Source organism: Azolla caroliniana, unplaced genomic scaffold (assembly GCF_043228905.1).
Source record: "Azolla caroliniana isolate FFs.n. ecotype wild unplaced genomic scaffold, voAzoCaro1.0.p SCAF_12, whole genome shotgun sequence".
Lineage (NCBI taxonomy): Eukaryota > Viridiplantae > Streptophyta > Polypodiopsida > Salviniales > Salviniaceae > Azolla > Azolla caroliniana.
In genome coordinates, this window is record NW_028230447.1 from 3,894,480 (window position 1) to 3,912,662 (window position 18,183).

Consider the following 18,183-nt stretch of genomic DNA (forward strand, 5'->3'; position numbering starts at 1 on the left):
GCTCCGGGAGGGAGACATCGACGGCCTCAGGCGGTGCCACCTCAGCAGACGATCCGACGGTCCACACTCGCAGATGCTCTGCTCCTCCTCTTCCCCCCCCCCCAAAATAACAAAACAAAACAAAACAAATCTCTCTGTCTTGTCTTGTCTTGTCTTTTGTTTGTCTCTGTGCGAGAGCTCTCCATCGCCATCTCCTTCTGTTTTATCTGCTACTTGGAAAAGGGAAGGAAAGAAAAGAAAAAAAATCGATTCCAGACATTTAAAGATACATTCACTCTGAATACCTTCCACAAATTTTGCATGCCTCTTTACCCCTTCCCCCACTCCAATAAAAAACCCCCCCCCTAAAACCCTAAAACCCTAGAAATCCCTAAAAGCCCCTGTTTGAAAACTCCTCCCAAATCTTAACCCTAATCCCCAGTTCTCTTCTTCTTCTTCTTCTTGTCATCTTTTCTTACACACACACACACACACACACACACTTGCATTTCAATGGCTGCCAATGAATGGATCAATGGATACCTTGAAGCTATCCTCGCAGATGGTGCTCAGGATTTAGACGAGTCCCCTCCCATTCCTCCACTTCTCAAGAAAGGAGATTTTAGCCCTGCGAAGTACTTTGTTGACGAGGTCGTCACTGCGACCGACGAGGCTTCGCTTCACAGAACATGGCTCATGGTACGTGTTTCTGTTTCGTTTTCATTGGTGTGTGTTTTCTACGTCCATTTTTTCAGTATGTCATGATCTATTTCCATTCGATTCTATTTCAATCCAACTGCATATTATTACGTCACATTAATCATATTTTTCCTTAATTTTCTGGTCCTTCTCTTCCTCTTATTTTTGACATAATTCATTACGGCAGAATGCATATTAATACAATAATCTTGTTTTTCTTATATCTGAATCTTCTCTTCCTCTAATTATCTTTTTATTTATTACGGTAAAATGCATGCCATATATTAATTATGTGTTTAGTTATGACATCTGGTTTTCTTTTAACTCATTAGGGTAGATTCATGTTAATCCTATCTTACTGTCATTGATTTGATTTGGTTTCTTCTTTATTCTAATTCCTCCATTTTAATCATTAGGACAATTCTGTTTATTAAATATCCTGTTTTGTCTTGTCATCCTCTAAAGATTTTATTTGGCTTTCTCTTTGTTTTATCCTCTTTTGGGCTCGTTGTAAGGATACATGTGTTTACTTTTTGGCTTCTGAAGGGTAAATGCATATGATTCAGATGTTTCTATCCTCTCATTGATTTTATGTCTGCTTCTCTTTGTTTTAATAAATTTCTTTATTCATTAGCACCTATATGTAATTCATCATGTTTTTCTCAATGATATCTTTTGCCGTTCTTCTTAATGCACTCGATTCCTTCTCTGTTCCATCAGGGTAATTATTGTATGATCTTCTATTGGGTGTATCCTCTCACAGGCCACAGCAACAAGAAACTTACGAGAAAGAAGCAGTCGCATGGAGAATCTGTGCTGGAGGATTTGGCATCTCTACAGGATGAAGAAAAAGGTACTTGTTACTAAGACTTTGCTTCACTTTCATGATGTACGAATTTTGTGGAAATATGGTCATCATATTTAAAAGGATTAGGCAGAGTTAATCCCGAAATTGTTCAAAAGGGCTAGGAAAATTGATACTAAACTAGCTTCATGATACAAAGATTGGGCAAACAATATTGCTAGACTTGCTTCACTTTCATCATACAAGGATTCGGCGAAAAAATTTATCAGCATCCTCATAGTGAAGAATCTAGAGGATGTAGACATTTTAATTGAGATGCCACGCATATTTGGGAGCAGTAAGGAGGGGGCTCATTTAATTTCTAAACCAGAAGCGTCTATGTCTATATTGGTTATGCACAGATGGAGTGTGATGCTGCTCAGAGAATTGCACATCGCCGCCTTGAAGATGAGCAATGCCGTCAGGATGTCGCGGGTGACTTGTCAGAAGAGCTTTCTGAAGCTGAGAATATTTCAGAACCGCTAACACCAAATGGAGGAGGTGGATCTCCAAAATTGCTTTCTATTGATCAAAATGGTATTCCATATGGTATAGATAACATTGAACATCATAAAGAACGCCGGCTTTACATTGTAATGATCAGGTAATAAATTTGATTTCCTTTCATTCGCTTCACAGGTTTTGTGCTTTATGTGACTTTAGTTAATTTGGATCTTGCAGCTTACACGGGCTTGTTCGAGGAGAAAACATGGAGTTGGGAAGAGATTCGGACACTGGTGGTCAAGTAAGTTTGGTTTCTCATCTCTCTAGTTAATATTAATTGTATCTTCTTCCAGTTGTAATCATAATGAATGGGGTAATTTTGATTTCCCACATGTTCGTGTGTGGGACTTCTGTTTAGCTATAATTTCAGTGAATCACGTACAAGGCATATATTACATCTTCTATTCTGTTTTGCAATCCATGCATTGGATCTTCTATTCATTTGGCAATGCACGTATTAGTAGTCTCAATATAAATATATATTGTATCTCCTATTCAGTAACTGTAATCTCCAAATGAATGATGCAACTGTTGGTTTCCTTATTTTTCTTTGTATTGTCACATCAGTTGTAATATCCTCTCAATTGAGGGATGTGTAGGTGAAATATGTGGTAGAATTTGCGAGAGCATTAGCAAGTCTGCCCGAGGTCTACCGTGTGGATCTGCTGACAAGGCAAATTTGTGCACCGGATGTCCATTGGAGTTATGGAGAACCAACTGAAATGCTTGCAAGTGGATCGTATGATCATGAAAATGAAGGAATGACCCAGAGTGAAGGTGCGTATATCGTTCGTATACCATGTGGCCCAAGAGATAAATATCTCAGGAAAGAGATCCTCTGGCCATATATCCAAGAATTCGTAGATGGAGCATTGAGCCACATCCTTCATATATCAAAAGTTCTTGGAGAGAGAATTGGGAACAGTGAACCTGTTTGGCCATATTTAATACATGGACATTATGCGGATGCTGGAAATGTCGCATCTCTCCTATCTGGTGCTTTAAATGTGCCGATGGTATTGACTGGACACTCTCTCGGAAGAAATAAGCTTGAACAACTTCTGAAGCAAGGACGCCAGTCGAAAGAGGATATTAATGCAACATACAAAATCATGAGGCGTATAGAAGCAGAGGAATTCTCTCTGGATTCAGCGGAACTTGTGATAACTAGCACAAAACAAGAAATAGATCAACAGTGGGGATTATATGCAGGTTTTAGTGTGAAACTTGAAAGAACTCTCCGGCTACGTGCCAAGAAAGGAATAGATTCGTATGGACGCCACATGCCAACCATGGCTGTAAGTTACCCTAAACTAAAGTTGTTTTTTTGTATAATGTTTTACAAATCACAGTTTTAGATCATTTGGGAGACTTCGGTAAGGTTTGAGAATGTGACTGGTAGCATTTTTTCTAAAACATCTTTAAGTACAGAAAATTGTAAAGCACTTCTGAGGGGATATTGTCTACAATCTAGTCATCCAAGTTCATTCCAATGATTCATTGTATGTTGAGTGTCTAATGCATTTGTCAAGTGGAAAGTGGGAAACTTCCAAGCTATGAAATATGATCATTCTAGACCCTAGATCGGATTGATTGGATGCATTGCCTCAGGTGATAGCTCCAGGGATGGATTTCAGCAACATAGTAGTACCAGATACTGGTGATGCAACTGAAGATGGTGATACTGCAGTCACCACTGGAATAGATGCAAACACCATTTTACTAACATCCAAGCCAGAGCCTCCAATATTGGATGAGGTACATCGTTCTAGTCCAAGGCTCAAATGGACTCCCTCTCAATAAATAGATTTTTTGTTTCTTTCTCATATATTCCAAAGTATCGATTTAGGTTTATAGTAAACATGGTTTTCGGTAACTGCAGATTCTACGCTTCTTTGTAAACCCTGCTAAGCCAATGATTCTAGCACTTGCTAGACCAGACCCAAAGAAGAACATTCAGACTCTGGTGAAAGCTTTTGGGGAGTCCAAACCTTTAAGGAAACTAGCAAATCTGGTGGGAAACATTCATCTCTCCATTCACCTGTTATAATATCAGAACTATATCGATACTGATCCGATAGCTAAAGTTTTTGTTAACACTGTGAATTGTGTTGGGGCAGACACTGATCATGGGGAACAGGGATGAAATAGATGGGATGCCTACTGCTAATGCTAATGTGTTAGTTACTGTGCTTAAGCTTATCGACAAATACAATTTATATGGTGAGGTAGCATACCCAAAGCATCACAAGCAATCTGAGGTTTCAGATATATATCGTCTAGCTGCAAGGACAAAGGTATCAAAAATTAGGAAGGGTTAAATTTCATGGGAAAAAAGCATGTTTATGGTTAAATATTCATGGAATTTTTCATTGGAAAAACTTTTGGAGGGAAAGAACCTTTTAAACAAAAAGCTATTCAAGTCTATAAGTTTGTGTCTGTTTGTTTTTCTGACAGGGAGTATTCATTAATCCAGCTCTCGTGGAGCCTTTTGGTCTTACACTGATTGAAGCTGCAGCTCATGGTTTGCCAATGGTTGCAACTACTAATGGCGGCCCAGTTGACATTCATCAGGTATATATACTTCAGCGTATGTCAAATGAATGATGTTATATACCATGTCAAATGCCAAAAAGACGCATATTTTGTCTATATGTTGTGAAGGTTTTTAACAATGGTTTGTTTTATTTTGTGAAGCTTTTTAGCAATGGTTATTGGTATCTTGTAGTAAAGTTTTTGCTTTAACAACGTTTTCCTTTTGTATTGTGAAGGTTCTTAACAATGGTTTGTTGATAGATCCCCATGATTCTGACGCCATCTCCACAGCACTATATAAACTGGTATCCGATAAACATTTATGGAGTGAATGCAGGCGTAATGGTTTGAGAAACATCCACCATTATTCATGGCCAGAGCATTGTAGGGTATATCTTTCAAGGGTAGCACTCTGTAGAAATAGGCACCCGCAATGGCAAACAGATGATATGCTCTATGAGGATATTGAACTCGAAAATTTAAATGATTCGTTGCAAGATGCTCATGATTACTCGTTACGCTTGTCGATTGATGGTGGAGGTTCTTTGAATGGATTGAATGATATAGAGAAGAGGATACAAAATGGTTATGTGGGAGATGGGGAGGAGGATGGTTTTTCCGAACATCTAAGAAAGCTCATAGATAAGATGATGAAGAACCATAATCCCAATAAAGATACTGATGATAAATCCAATATTGTAAGGACCACCTCTCTCAGTAAATCGGCCTTCTTAAGGAAGAGGAAGTCGGTATATATTGTCTCTTTGGATTCATATGGGAGAGATGGGCAACTCACAGACCATACTGCCAGCATCTTGAAGTCGATCTTTAATGCAGTAAGAAGTGAGGGTGGTGCAAGAATGTCTGGATTTATACTTTCTACTGCCCTTTCGGCATCAGAGATTGTATCTTTTCTTGAACGGAACAGTATCAAGCTCGTAGAATTTGATGCTCTAGTTTGTTGCAGTGGTAGTGAACTATATTATCCATTCAGTATCAATGAGAGTGGTAAAGAGCTCGAACTGGGTCCCGACCTTGATTATGAGACCCACATAGATTACCGATGGAGCAAGCGAGGATTGCAGAAGACAATCAACAAATTAATCAATGTTAGTGGAGAGTCTGGTAAACGGATTGCTTTGGAAGAAGATCATATTGAAGGCCACTCATATTGCATCAAATACATTGTCAAGGATGCATCGAATGTGAGTATTTTGTTTTTGTCGGAGTTGTTTTCTCAAAAAGACTACTAACTTTTTTTCTGACGGAATTTATGCTGCATTATATGGGATCCTCCTCAGATTCCAAGAGTAGAAGAGCTTCGTGAGAGGTTGAGAGGTCGAGGTTCACGATGTCATGTGATCTATTGCAGAAACTCGACAAAATTACACATTGTTCCACTGCATGCAAGCCGTGCCCAAGTGATCAGGTATCCATGCACTTATATAATCAAATACGGGCACAAAAATATACGGATTGGATCTTTGTATCTCACATTATCAGGGAGTGATGTTAAGCATTAAGCACAGCATAATAAGAAACAATGTAGGTATAGGTATATGAGTTTAAGGGATTGATGTTTGGATCTCTTTTAATATAATCAAATATGGGCACAAAAATATAGGGGGATTGGATCTTTGTATCTCGCATTTTCAAGGAATGATTTTAAGTTCAAGCGTAGCATAATAAGAAACAATGTATAGGTATACGAGTTTAAGGGATTGAGGTTTGGATATCTCTTTTAATCTTCTGAAGTGATTAAGCATACAATTCAATTGAATTTGGTCATACAAATGTTGTGCATAAAGGGATTTGATGTTTTGTGTATTTGAATTTGGGTATATAAATTGCGGTGAAATGCTTGTGCTGTGTGTATTCGTCAGAAGTCATTAGAAAAACATCAAGCATGCCTATATAATAATAAAATTGATGGATAACAATATGACCAAATCTTGAATCTGGACAAGCACACCTATAGTCGAAGACAAAATGATTCTAGACATGATTTGAGTTTTGTTTTTCTAACAGGTATCTATTCGTGAGGTGGGGAGTAGATGTTGCGAATATGACAATGTTTGTTGGGGAGACAGGGGACACAGATTATGAAGAATTGATCCCTGGACTCCACAAAACAATTATCCTCAAAGCAGCTGTAAAGGAGGGATCGGAACATCTCCTTCGTTCTTCACATACTTACACAAAAGATGATGTTGTACCCTCGGATAGTCCATTCATAGTGACAACCGATGGTTATGGCGTAGACCACATTGTTTGTGCTTTGAGAAAACTGAGTACATGTAAATGATAAAATGTAGCTACATAAAAGTCTTTCAAAACACAGTTAGGAAAGGTTTACCGCTGTGTGTAAAATTTGCCGACGTGCTCTTTTGACTCTTTTGTTTGTTCTGATATCTTATCATATTGTAATTTGTTCCAATGCTTCGGCCCGTTCAAAGGCCAAAATGTTTGGACTTCCAATTGTTTTTACCACAGGTCTCGGACAATTTGTACTAATGTCACAAACCTATTGTCCATAGCATTGTTGTGCATTATATAGGATGGTATAGGGTTTCATGGAGATGATGTGATCACTTTCGTGAGTTGTAAGATTAAATCTATGGGGAAATAATGGAAGTCACAGAAGACTCATGCCAATGGGAAAGTTCTACAAAGTTTCATTGGCACTCGTTATCACTTAATTGAAATGGTACGATATTTCTTTTTGTCTAGAATTATGTAGGTGGATCTAGATGGATTCATCACGATGGTACTTTGAGAATGGATGTTGTCACCTTAATTGCATCTTGCAACCATGTCATCATTAAAAAACAATCAACAAGGGCAACGAGGTATAAGATTTTTTTATGTGTAAAATTATGTAGGTGGATCCAGATGGATGATGCATCACGATGGTACTTTGAGAATGGATGTTGTCACCTTCAGTGAATCTTGCTGCCATGTCATCATTAAAAAACACTCAACAAGGGCAACGAGGTTCATTTGGGAGATTGCCTAAGAAGGATTGGTAGAACCACATGTGGTAATTGGTAATGCTTTGCATGAGGGGCTACGAAAAGTACAAGCTATGGTGTAATGACATTATGCGAGATTCAGTCTTTTGCAATGCATTGTTTGAATGCTATATTCAACATGGACAAAAGTGACGACACCACTTATTCTTTTTGAGTACATGCAAAATGTTGCCCATTCTTTCATATCCATGTTATTTTTGCACCAAGAAAGTAGGTGGTTGTATGACTCCAACTAGTTAATCATGGAAAGCACGACTATCAATAAAGGGTTTCTAGAAGTAGCAATGAATTTGATAATGTGGTATGCTAGAGAAAGCATAAGAAGTACATTGGAGCTTCTTATCGTGGATATTTTTTCATGTTGTGCACTCATTGCATGATAACCCCAAAGAGGAAAATATGCACTTACATGTTTTGAGCACATGAGATATGATGTCCTTCGAGCCATCCTCACTTGAATCCTTGGGACATTTGGTGAGCATTTGACATTGTGTTAGTGCAAACGCCAATCACCTATTCTATATGGGATGTACTTTCTTGTTGTTTATAGGCTCCACCCCCCCACCTAAGGGGTTGAGCATGAAGGAGAGAGAGAGAGAGAGAGAGAGAGAGAGAGAGAGAGAGAGAGAGAGAGAGAGAGACATTAGATTAGAGAGGAAACTTCTTCTATTTTTCAGATTAGAGAGGAAACTTCTTCTATTTTTCATTCATGCCCCATATGGGGTTATATAGTTACATGAGGGTTACACATCAACAAGAAGGGGTACATAGCCATCTAGCCATTCACACACACAACGTACTCGCACTCTTTCATATCTACACACATGCACACACATGTGTATGTGTTCCTACATATACGAACATACTCACACTTACTCTTGTGGACATTTGCACATACACTTACAACAATACTTCATACAAAGACTTTCACACTTATCCATCCACGTACAATCATATAGATAACACGAGCCGGTCTACAATCATTGTAATCCTTATATGGTTATATATGTAACAAGGTGTTTTTTGCATTATTTATATTTAGTAATCCATATAATGAATGGGGAGAATATGCATTGAAATGTTTGAACACATTAAAAACAATGGGTTTTTGCCAATCCGAATAAATCCACTTCCTTATTATAGGGACATGTTTCTGCTTTGAGAAAAACGTCCAGGATATTCACCACAGTGTCAAGCTCATAAAGTCAGAAAACAAATTTTGTTATTCAAATATATGTCAATGTATTGATTCTTATACATATTGGTTCTACAAGATGAATTGCCAAGATCCTAAATGGTGTAACCGTTCGAATATTTAATTCGATGCTAGAAATTACAATATTATTTAATAATTAATGCTAGGAATGATCATGTTGTTAACACATGACATGCTCGTGAGCATGGAGATGAAATCCATTTGAACCTATCGAATCACAAAAATGGGTCTATGATTCAAGCCACCAAAAAATTTTGATTCGACATGGTCATTAATGCAATTGAGATTCTCGTCAAGGTTTCTTCATTGGGACTTGAGAATGGGTTCCATGGCGTCTTTCCGAAGTAAGTACGGCTTGAGCCAATAGCCATTAACTTGCTTTCCGACAACTTCTCCTTGGATTGTGCCGAGCTCAAAGATTCTATCATTGATGAACTTGTATGATCCAGTACAATCCCTGCCCATCATAGTTTCAGTTTTCGTGGTTTAATCCCCATTTTTGTCTAGAAAACTAAAATTGCCTTGCCCTTCTACAGTTCGCTATCACGCTTTCGTCGATGGTTGTTGATAAACACTTCTCTCTGTCTTTGTACTGCCTCGTGCATTGCTTCGATGCAAATATGTTCTTTGCCTAATTTTAGCAATTTGATTTTTCGAATGTTAACTGATGCATCCTTGTCTAGCCTTTCCTACACCTGAATCTGTAAAGAGTTTGTGACAAACTCTGTCGGTGAAATGACATCTAAGTCGTAGACCAATCGAAACGGCGTCGAATCGATTGCTCATTTGAAGGAAGTTTGATACGCCCATATCATCGATTGTAGTTTACGATCCAAATTGGTTCGTTGTTCATTCACCATCTTCCTCAGGATTCGTTGCAGGCTCTTGTTTGAGGATTCTACTAATCCATTTGCCTGTGGATGTATACGGTGTTATTTTTGTGCACAATCATATGCTTGGTTGTGAGCTCCCAAATAGCCTTTTTAATGAAGTGACCACCTTGATTACTTACTAGCTCGATTAGGTAACCAAATCAAGTCAAGATATTTTCATACAAAAATTGGGCTACCAATTTTGTTGAATTATCCCTTATTGCCTTTGCTTTGACCCATTTTGTACAGTAGTCTGTTGCTACTATAATGCACATGTTGTTGGTCTGAGTTGTTGCTAGAATGGATGGTCTGACAAAGTCCAGACCCCACTTTCTGAAAAGGTTCCAATGGCAACATCGGTTTGTGTGCCATTCTCGATTTCTTAGTAGGTTGTCCTAACCTCTAGCAGACATCACATTGTTTTGAGTATAGGTGCACATCCTTGGATACCATAAGCCACCAATCCATACTCTTACAAGTAGTTACCTCGCCAGAATAGTGTCCACTCACCACTCCTTCGTGAGCTTCCTTGATGATGGCGAGCTTCTCATGCTCTTAGACACATAGTCTCCATGTTGTGACATCTCCTTAGTTGTATAGAGCATCGTGGATGATATTAAATCTTTGACTACGCAATGCGAGTCGCTTCCTTTGATCTCTTTTCTGACCTGGTGGTGGAATTCCTTGAGTCAAGAAGTACTTGATCTCCTCGTACCACACGTTTGGTCCTTTGATCCTCATTTCTTCGTCAAGATGCCACCACCTAGGAAGTCATCAAGCACTCTTGTTGTTGCTTCTCCTGTTTTGATTCTTGAAAATTAGTCTACGGGTTACACACAAGACTCTCAATGTGTGGATTATTGTAAACTCAAACTCTTGCAGGAGCAACATCCACCATGCTAGCTTGCCTATTAGTTCTAGTTTACTTACTAAGTACATAAAGTCCAATGATCTACATGAAAAGTGAACTTATTCTCCAACAATTAGTGTCTAAACTTGTTAATCGAGTAGATCATGTCGAGCGCGTCTTCCTTGGTGGTTGAATAGTTTTGTTCTGCTTTGTTCAACTTTTGACTAGAATAGAACACTAGGTGGAACAACTTTGTCTCATACTCTTGCACGAGTATGCTTCCGATGGCTATATTTGATGCGTCAACAAAGATATGGAAGTCTTTCAACCAATCGGGCAACTGAACCACTGCTGCCCTTGAAAGTAGAACTTTCAAATTCCTAAATGTTTCTTCACATTCAACTATCCACTCAAACTTCTCCTTATGGACAACTATGTGTAACGGTGTCGCTACATCCGCCAAGTATCGCAATACTCAACTATGCCAACACGCTTTACCCAAAAATCGACCAAGTTCCTTAACATTCTTTGGACTTGGTGCTTCCATTATTGCCAACTTTTGATGGGTCGATGGTAATTCCATCTTTGCTGACAATGTGTCCTAACAACATCCCACTTGATACAACAAAAGCACACTTGGCTGGATTTAGGCTTAAACTTGTTTCTTGACATCATGTAAGGATTTGTACCATCTAGTGTATGCGATCGATGATCTTTCCAAACAACACAAAGTCATCGAGAAAAACTCCTAATAAAATTTGGAATAAACGGTGCAAATATCTCGACGGTTGTATTCTTTTCATTAAGTGTCACCTAGCTTCTTCCACAATTCCTTCAAGCTTTTATAGTTTGAAACTAGGGAGAAGACATTGTCTGCTAGGTGCAACTAGACTGTTGACATTGTCAGTTGATCAAGCATACTCTAGCCTTCATCATTCACATTTGGGGGGTCTCTTTCTGACAACCAAAATCAACTGCCCTTGCCATATCAAAACATGATGGATTTGGTTTTTCTAGCGAGAGAAATTTCAGTTCAATCAAAGAGATACGAATCTCCAGACCTCCACTTCCTTTGAGATGGGTAATCTCCCCATCCCTTGTAGAGCCTCGTGGGGAGCATCAACAAGAATCCTCGAGGACTTCAGAGCAGAGGAATGACAAAAGAGTCACAACTCTTCAGATTCGCACGCCCCAAGGCACGAGTGAATCATCGCTGTAATTCGGCGCACACAAATTTTATACATGAGTTCGGGTTTTCGAGGCCTCTATGGAGAATGCAATATCAACAATGCCGGAGATTCAGCCTTGTTCCAAGCTTTTATCGGATTCGGGTAAAAACCAGAAAGTGTGCCAAAGGTTCAATATTTGGATCCACAAGTACTGAATGGCTTTTGTATATTTTGTCTTTCTCTTGTGAATGGAGGAGGCCCTTCCATTCAAAAAAAAAAAAACACTAGGAAATGGAAATAACACACTGCATGGTCTCTGTTCCTCTCTGCCTCTTGCTACACCCCTGAACCATATCCAAGCTCTCTGATTCTTCCAGTCGAGAAAGAAGCAGGACAGAAGAAATCTCGCAGAAAGGCAGAGCTATGTTTCGACTGTGCAAATGGAGGAGACGCCATCCAGAAGCTTCCATTTCCTGCTTACTGTCACAGCTGTTTACCTCACCTCTCCATTGCTCTGTATGATATGGAAAAGAAAAATAAAACCCTCCTTCTTGACATTGGAAAATGTTTCATGATTTTTTCCCCCTCTCATTCAGAAAGAGTTTAGGGATTTTGATTTATTTTTGTTTTTTTTGCATCAGGATTTTATAGATTGGCCATCATTACATGCCCACAATGCGTCTTTTCATAGCATTATCTCTCCTCGGATCAATTCTGTACCAAAATGTATGATGAAATTTGTTGATTTAAAGTCGAAATTTATTTAGATAACTTGATTAACGTTCATTCCAGATAACTTGTTGTTGGTTAAGATAACTTTATTGCTGTACATTAAGATTTGACTGCAATGAATTGTTGTGGTTGATTAAGATTCATTTGGTCAGCTTTGTTCCATTAGATTTATGTTCATCTAGATAAGCATTAAAAATTAGGATTGAAGGCTATATTTTAGTTTCTATCCTAAAATGCCACTGAACGAATCATGTCTCCTTGTAAGATGATGAAATTATTGCGATAGTTTAAGATTTGCTCGGATTATGCATTATAAATCAAGGTTCATTTTCAGATTGTGATATTAACTAAATTCAGAGGTCAAAAATTTCATTTATTCTCCATCTTAACGTGGAACTGAATGCATTATGTCTCCTTATAAGACAGTGAATTCATGCCTTCTCGGGCCTTTGATGATATGTGGTGGATCCAGAGTTTTGAAATCTTCTGTTTCTCTTGGTCAAACTGTCATACGTTGCTTTCATGCTACAGGTATTCATTCACATGTGAGTCAAACTATCCAAAAATGAAGTTCTCAGTTTTATTTCATCTAGGAATGTGTTAAAAAAATTGAAATCTTGTGAATGAAAAATATTGGTCTACAACCAAAGTTCTTGTATTTCATAAGCATATGTCTGTAAGGATGAACTACAGAACTTAAGTACATATTCTATTTACCATTTCCTTTTTTTCTAATCTTTGCTTTAGGTTTATGCTTAACTTTTTTTTTCGTTTCTAGTCTTTCTCTAGTATTTCATCCTTATATTTATTTTATAGTCAGACTGGACTATCCTTGTGTTAAGACATTAGGTTGATTCATTTAACATTCATGTTATGTAGAGCTTTTAGGGATTTCCGTGATCTTGATTTTTATCAGGACAAGCCATGGCTAGCAGGGATTATTATGAAGTGCTCGGTGTCAGTAGAAGTGCTGGACAGTCTGAAATCAAGAAAGCATACTATGCGGTATAATTGGATTTCAAATCTAGATCTTACAGATTTTACTGCATATTTATAGCTTAACATTTTTTGTTGGATTTTTTTCATTAATAGTTGGCAAAGAAGCATCATCCTGATACTAACAAGGAGGATCCAGATGCTGAGAAGAAATTCCAAGAGATACAACGGGCATACGAGGTATAGAGAACTAGTTGATTTATATATGGAGAACATGCATTTATGTAAACGATATTTTCATTGATTTATATTTGATTCTGTGCTACAGACTTTGAAAGATGAAGAAAGACGTTCTTCTTATGACCAGGTACACAGTGGTGATATGAATAAACATAAATAAAGTTCTAGACATAATGAAATATTTTATATATGATATGTAGTTTTATTACATGTGAATTTGAATGTACTTTAAACTCGTACATAATATCAGGCCATTGATTCGAATGAGAAAAGAATCCTCTATATCTATCATTGTCATTCATAATATATTCAAGATGCCAACGTGTGCAGAGTGACTTTCGTATCTCTTATCATCACAATGTATTCATGAAAATTGCTCTTCGAACTTGTCTACTCTATCTGGAGTAGTTAGGAAAATGTTTTTAATATGATGCGACTGATGATACATTGGTTATTTTCTTCTTTTGAGATATATCTGAACGATGAAAGAATCCTCTATATCTATCACTGTCATTCATAATATACTGAGGATGCCATTGTGCGCAGAGTGACTTTTCGCATCTCTTATCATCACAATGTGTCCATGAAAATTGCTCTTCTAACTTGTGTACTCGATCTGGAGTAGTTAGGAAAATGTTGTTGAATACAATGTGACTGACGATACATCGGTTACTATGTCCATGAATAACTACATCTTTTCACCGCATAACCATCCAATATACAGACTGCCCCCATGCTTGGGCCTATACGTGGTCAGCCATGCTTTGGGACTCCCATTGCAACCAGAGGGTTCATTGATGATATATTGGGCCTATATACTGCCTGAACATGCTAGAGTTCTAGCCTACGACTACTCTATGAATGTATGATTGTATCATTCTCATAGAACCGGACTTGGCCATCCCACTCACCCAAGGCAATTATCAGCTGCAGCATATAAGTTTCCTAAAGTGCTACTTTTTTTAAAGGCAAAAAAAATCTGTTTTGGAAAAATGCCCGTTTCAAGCTTTAGCCTGACTTATTGCTTTACATATGACATGCATGGGGTCATTGTATGACATTGGTGATGATGTGCTATAATTATACCTGAAGCCGGCAAGATGTGAAAATACTTCAACCACATTCTATGTTTGGGTTCCAAGGCTCTAATATCTATACATGTGTGTATGCACTGTTATACCTTTAGCAATAAGTGAAATCATGCATATGCATTACGGTAACTGCATGTGATAATTTTACCATGTCAATGTTCATGTACTAATGCACTTGAGCTTTATTTTATATTGCTATGTATGAGTTTCCACAAAGATAGTGCTGACCATACTTCAACGTTTATATACATTTTTCTGCTCAATTGTAGGTCTGTATTTATTTGGAGGAATAGGTTGCAGCGGCTTATGCCTTTTCTCTTTCTTGTTGCAGTTAGGTCATGAAAATTATGAGAAAATGGGAACTGGAGGTGGGCCTGGGGGTGGCTTTGGAGGATTTGGAGGATTTGGTGGCTTTGGAGGTTTTGATGAGGTATGTACCTGCCACTTCACGAGGTTAGCATTTTGATCAATTTGGCATTTCTTCTTTAAGTATATTATACTATATTGTGTAAAGTCATTAACATAAAATAAGAAGCACCCAGGGTTAGGTGCACCTGAATTTATCCAAGTAAGAATTTACATATTGCTTATGAAGTTGTCAATTGTTAGAAAAACATACGCTAGGTAGAGATGATTCAGCTTTAATATTTTCTTCACTAGGATAAAGCTTTGTTTCAATACATCGAATCTGGAAGGCTTTGTTAGGTCATGTTTATCTCTGTATGAACTTAATGCTAGAAGGACCTTACCAGTAGTATTTGAAGAGGTATTGTTTGTGGCAAAATTATTGCCAGGGATGTAATAGTGGAATGGACATTCACGCAGATCTGATTGGCAAAAGTGATCATCCCTATAAGATTGTTCCAAATTTATTAAGTTGTTGCTTTTGATATTTGAAGTGATAGTATATATACTTCAGTTTTTGTTGGTTTAACAGGCCATTCTCATGATAAATGTTTTGGTTTTAGAATTGTTTACTATTCATACAATGGTGGGTTTCCCTTATCTCGTATTTCTTCTGCACAAAGCCAATATTCTCTCTGTTTGGGAATGGGGCTTCTCATTTGCAGATCAGCATATATGTGTCTTCAGGAGCTGGGCAACATAGCAAATGGGAAAAATGTTTGATTTACAATGTAGATTAGTAAACCATTTTGGTTATCTGCGAGCTGAAGGTTTGGTGTTGAAGCTGAATAAGCTTTGAATTTAGGCAATAGAATTATAATCTAGAAATTAATATTGATATAATGTAGCTTGATATTCAATGCTATAATTTTCCTATGTAGTTTTTCAAAATGATGAAGGGTGCTGGTGGAATGGGTGGAGGTGGAGAGGATATAAAGGTAAAAAGTTGTGCCTTGTCCTTTCATTCAGAGTTTGTCTATGCAATTCAAGCATGTGGTAATATTGCTATTTCCAAACTTTGGACGTGTAGGTTCTTTTAGATGTTTCTTTCAGGGAGGCTGTGGATGGATGCACAAAAAATGTGACTTTCTATGCTGCTTCCCGTTGCGATTCTTGCCGTAAGTCGGTCACTCTTGTGTTTATTTTGTTGGTTGGTTGCATGTTTTTGCGACCATCTGTATCTCCTGCTGTTATGCAGATGGAAGTGGCATGCCTCCGGGAGTAAGGCCTCAAGTATGCAGTAATTGTAATGGGACAGGAATGGTAACTTTTTATACTGCTTTCTATCACACTGAGGTACCCTATGAATATCCCCTTAGCTGAATTTTCTCTTTCCAGAGTATGAAACAGCCCCAATTGGGCTTTATATTTCAGACAACATGTGGTCAATGTGGGGGGTCCGGTCAAGTAGTGAAGGTAACATATAATTTTACAGCATGTAAGTTTGTTGTAGTTAAAAAACATGACTTGTGGCCAATGTGGATGTTTGGGTCAAATAGTGAAGTCAGTCTGACTTCATTTGGGAATTGTTTTATGGCATTGAAGTTGTCTTATAGTTGAAGTATTACTTCTTTCCATTTAGGAGAAGTGTGCAAGATGCAGTGGTAAGGGAACTGTCAAAGTGAAGAAATCAGTAACAGTGAATGTACCGCCTGGTAAGAAAAGCATGAATAATGCTTTTTGCAGATTGTTATTTTATTGGCAGAGGATTGTTCTGATTTTCATCTATGTATGTACAGGGGTTGACAATGATAACACTATTAGAGTACCTGGTGAAGGAGGTGTTTCAGCCAAGTCACCCCGAGCTGGAGATGTCTATGTTACTTTGAAAGTTAGTTCTCTACTTTAGGTTGTGTAGATTTCAATTTTGGCATGGAAGTTATTTGACCTTTGGTTTTGAGGCCACAATTTGCATTTTCTAGGTTTTACCAGACCCAGTCTTCAGGAGAGAGGGAACCAGTGTCCATGTGGATGTTCCTATCAGTTTTACAACGGTAAAGCCAGTCACATATTAGCTTGCAGTGTTCCATGCACAGTTCTTTCAATAACATTAAAAGTGTTTTAGGCTATTCTTGGAGGAAAAGCTCAAGTGCCAACTCTGACAGGAGATGTGCTACTCAAGGTAAATAAGTATACATACACAACAAAATTTTATGAAGATATGCTTTGATGAGAAATCCATTTTGACACATCCACGTTCATTTCATGTTCTGTTATTTTTGCTTCAGGTGCGTCCTGGAACACAGCCTGGGGAGAAAGAAGTTCTCAAAGGAAAAGGTATGTACGACGGTGTAGTCTTTTACACATCTTTGGGGCGGACTTGAACGTTACTATGTATGCGATATATGGCTTTATTATGTCTTCATATTTTATTACTGACTAGGCATAAGAGCATTGAACTCCCCATATTCTGGAGACCAGTTTGTTCATTTTCAAGTGATGATCCCAATGTAAGTATATGGATTTTCTTTTGTTTTCTTTTTGACATTATCCTTGGATTGAACGCTAGATATTGAAATATATGCATCAATCAGGAATCTAACTCAGAGACAGCGATCCATTATTGAGGAGTATCGCGATGAGGAGATGAAAGCCACGAATGACAAGAATTCTGCAGTTTCTGAGAAAACTTGTGAAGATTGACATACCTGAATTTTTTTGCCACCTCTTGAGTAATGGGGTTTGCATGTATAATAGCAGTATATAACGATTCAATATAGGGTTTTGTATATTGAAAGTTTTTTTTTCATATAATTCTTTATGAAGTCAAATTTCTGATTTAAATAGGTTAAGAATACAAAGGTGTTATTAAGTTACTCCTCAAATATGATAATAATCATATCTTATCTTGCTTAGTTGATTGTCCAAAAGAGTAAACAGTGTGATGAAGGGTTCTGTTGGCATGAGGGTGTCAGGTGGACTTTTACCCGACATAGCTTTTTGCTGGAAAATTATGTCTGTTTTTTAGCGCTATTGCTTATGTGAAGAGATTTTGAGATTGGAAATGCAGATCTTGTCGGTGGATCATTTCATGTAGACCGCAGTGGGATATGGTAGAATTTTGAAACAACTGACTACG

The 18,183-nt window shown here is 37.8% G+C and overlaps 2 protein-coding genes across 3 annotated transcripts; both read left to right on the forward strand.

Annotated features, from left to right (window-relative positions):
• Positions 1-367: 367 nt before the first annotated feature.
• Positions 368-7,038, forward strand: LOC147856865 (putative sucrose-phosphate synthase 3). The gene is made up of 12 exons (XM_087328347.1): positions 368-678; positions 1,442-1,531; positions 1,885-2,126; positions 2,204-2,267; positions 2,626-3,324; positions 3,638-3,784; positions 3,909-4,040; positions 4,147-4,323; positions 4,484-4,600; positions 4,798-5,766; positions 5,863-5,990; positions 6,590-7,038. Exons 1-12 carry the CDS (start codon positions 493-495, stop codon positions 6,864-6,866), a joined length of 3,228 nt encoding a protein of 1,075 aa, XP_087184473.1. The 5' UTR covers positions 368-492; the 3' UTR covers positions 6,867-7,038.
• A 4,965-nt stretch (positions 7,039-12,003) lies between these two features.
• Positions 12,004-17,959, forward strand: LOC147856866 (chaperone protein dnaJ GFA2, mitochondrial-like). 2 transcript variants are annotated; one of them, XM_087328878.1, is made up of 18 exons: positions 12,004-12,216; positions 12,342-12,426; positions 12,859-12,963; positions 13,349-13,437; positions 13,525-13,608; positions 13,697-13,735; positions 15,031-15,129; positions 15,986-16,042; positions 16,135-16,222; positions 16,303-16,367; positions 16,443-16,520; positions 16,687-16,759; positions 16,844-16,935; positions 17,027-17,098; positions 17,170-17,226; positions 17,333-17,381; positions 17,488-17,554; positions 17,639-17,959. In XM_087328878.1, exons 1-18 carry the CDS (start codon positions 12,124-12,126, stop codon positions 17,745-17,747), a joined length of 1,401 nt encoding a protein of 466 aa, XP_087185004.1. In that variant the 5' UTR covers positions 12,004-12,123; the 3' UTR covers positions 17,748-17,959. The 2 variants fall into 2 exon arrangements, with proteins under 2 accessions (XP_087185004.1, XP_087185005.1); XM_087328879.1 differs by lacking the exons at positions 12,004-12,216; positions 12,342-12,426 and having other exon boundaries at positions 12,857-12,977.
• The last annotated feature ends 224 nt before the right edge of the window (positions 17,960-18,183 follow it).

Coding starts and splice junctions, on each gene's coding strand:
- LOC147856865 (XM_087328347.1), top strand. CDS start 493: ATGGCTGCCAATGAATGGATCAATGGATACCTTGAAGCTATCCTCGCA. Junction 3,785..3,908: donor AGCCTCCAATATTGGATGAG/GTACATCGTTCT, acceptor CGGTAACTGCAG/ATTCTACGCTTCTTTGTAAA. Junction 4,324..4,483: donor GTCTAGCTGCAAGGACAAAG/GTATCAAAAATT, acceptor TTTTTCTGACAG/GGAGTATTCATTAATCCAGC.
- LOC147856866 (XM_087328878.1), top strand. CDS start 12,124: ATGTTTCGACTGTGCAAATGGAGGAGACGCCATCCAGAAGCTTCCATT. Junction 13,438..13,524: donor TCAAGAAAGCATACTATGCG/GTATAATTGGAT, acceptor TTTCATTAATAG/TTGGCAAAGAAGCATCATCC. Junction 13,736..15,030: donor GACGTTCTTCTTATGACCAG/GTACACAGTGGT, acceptor TTCTTGTTGCAG/TTAGGTCATGAAAATTATGA.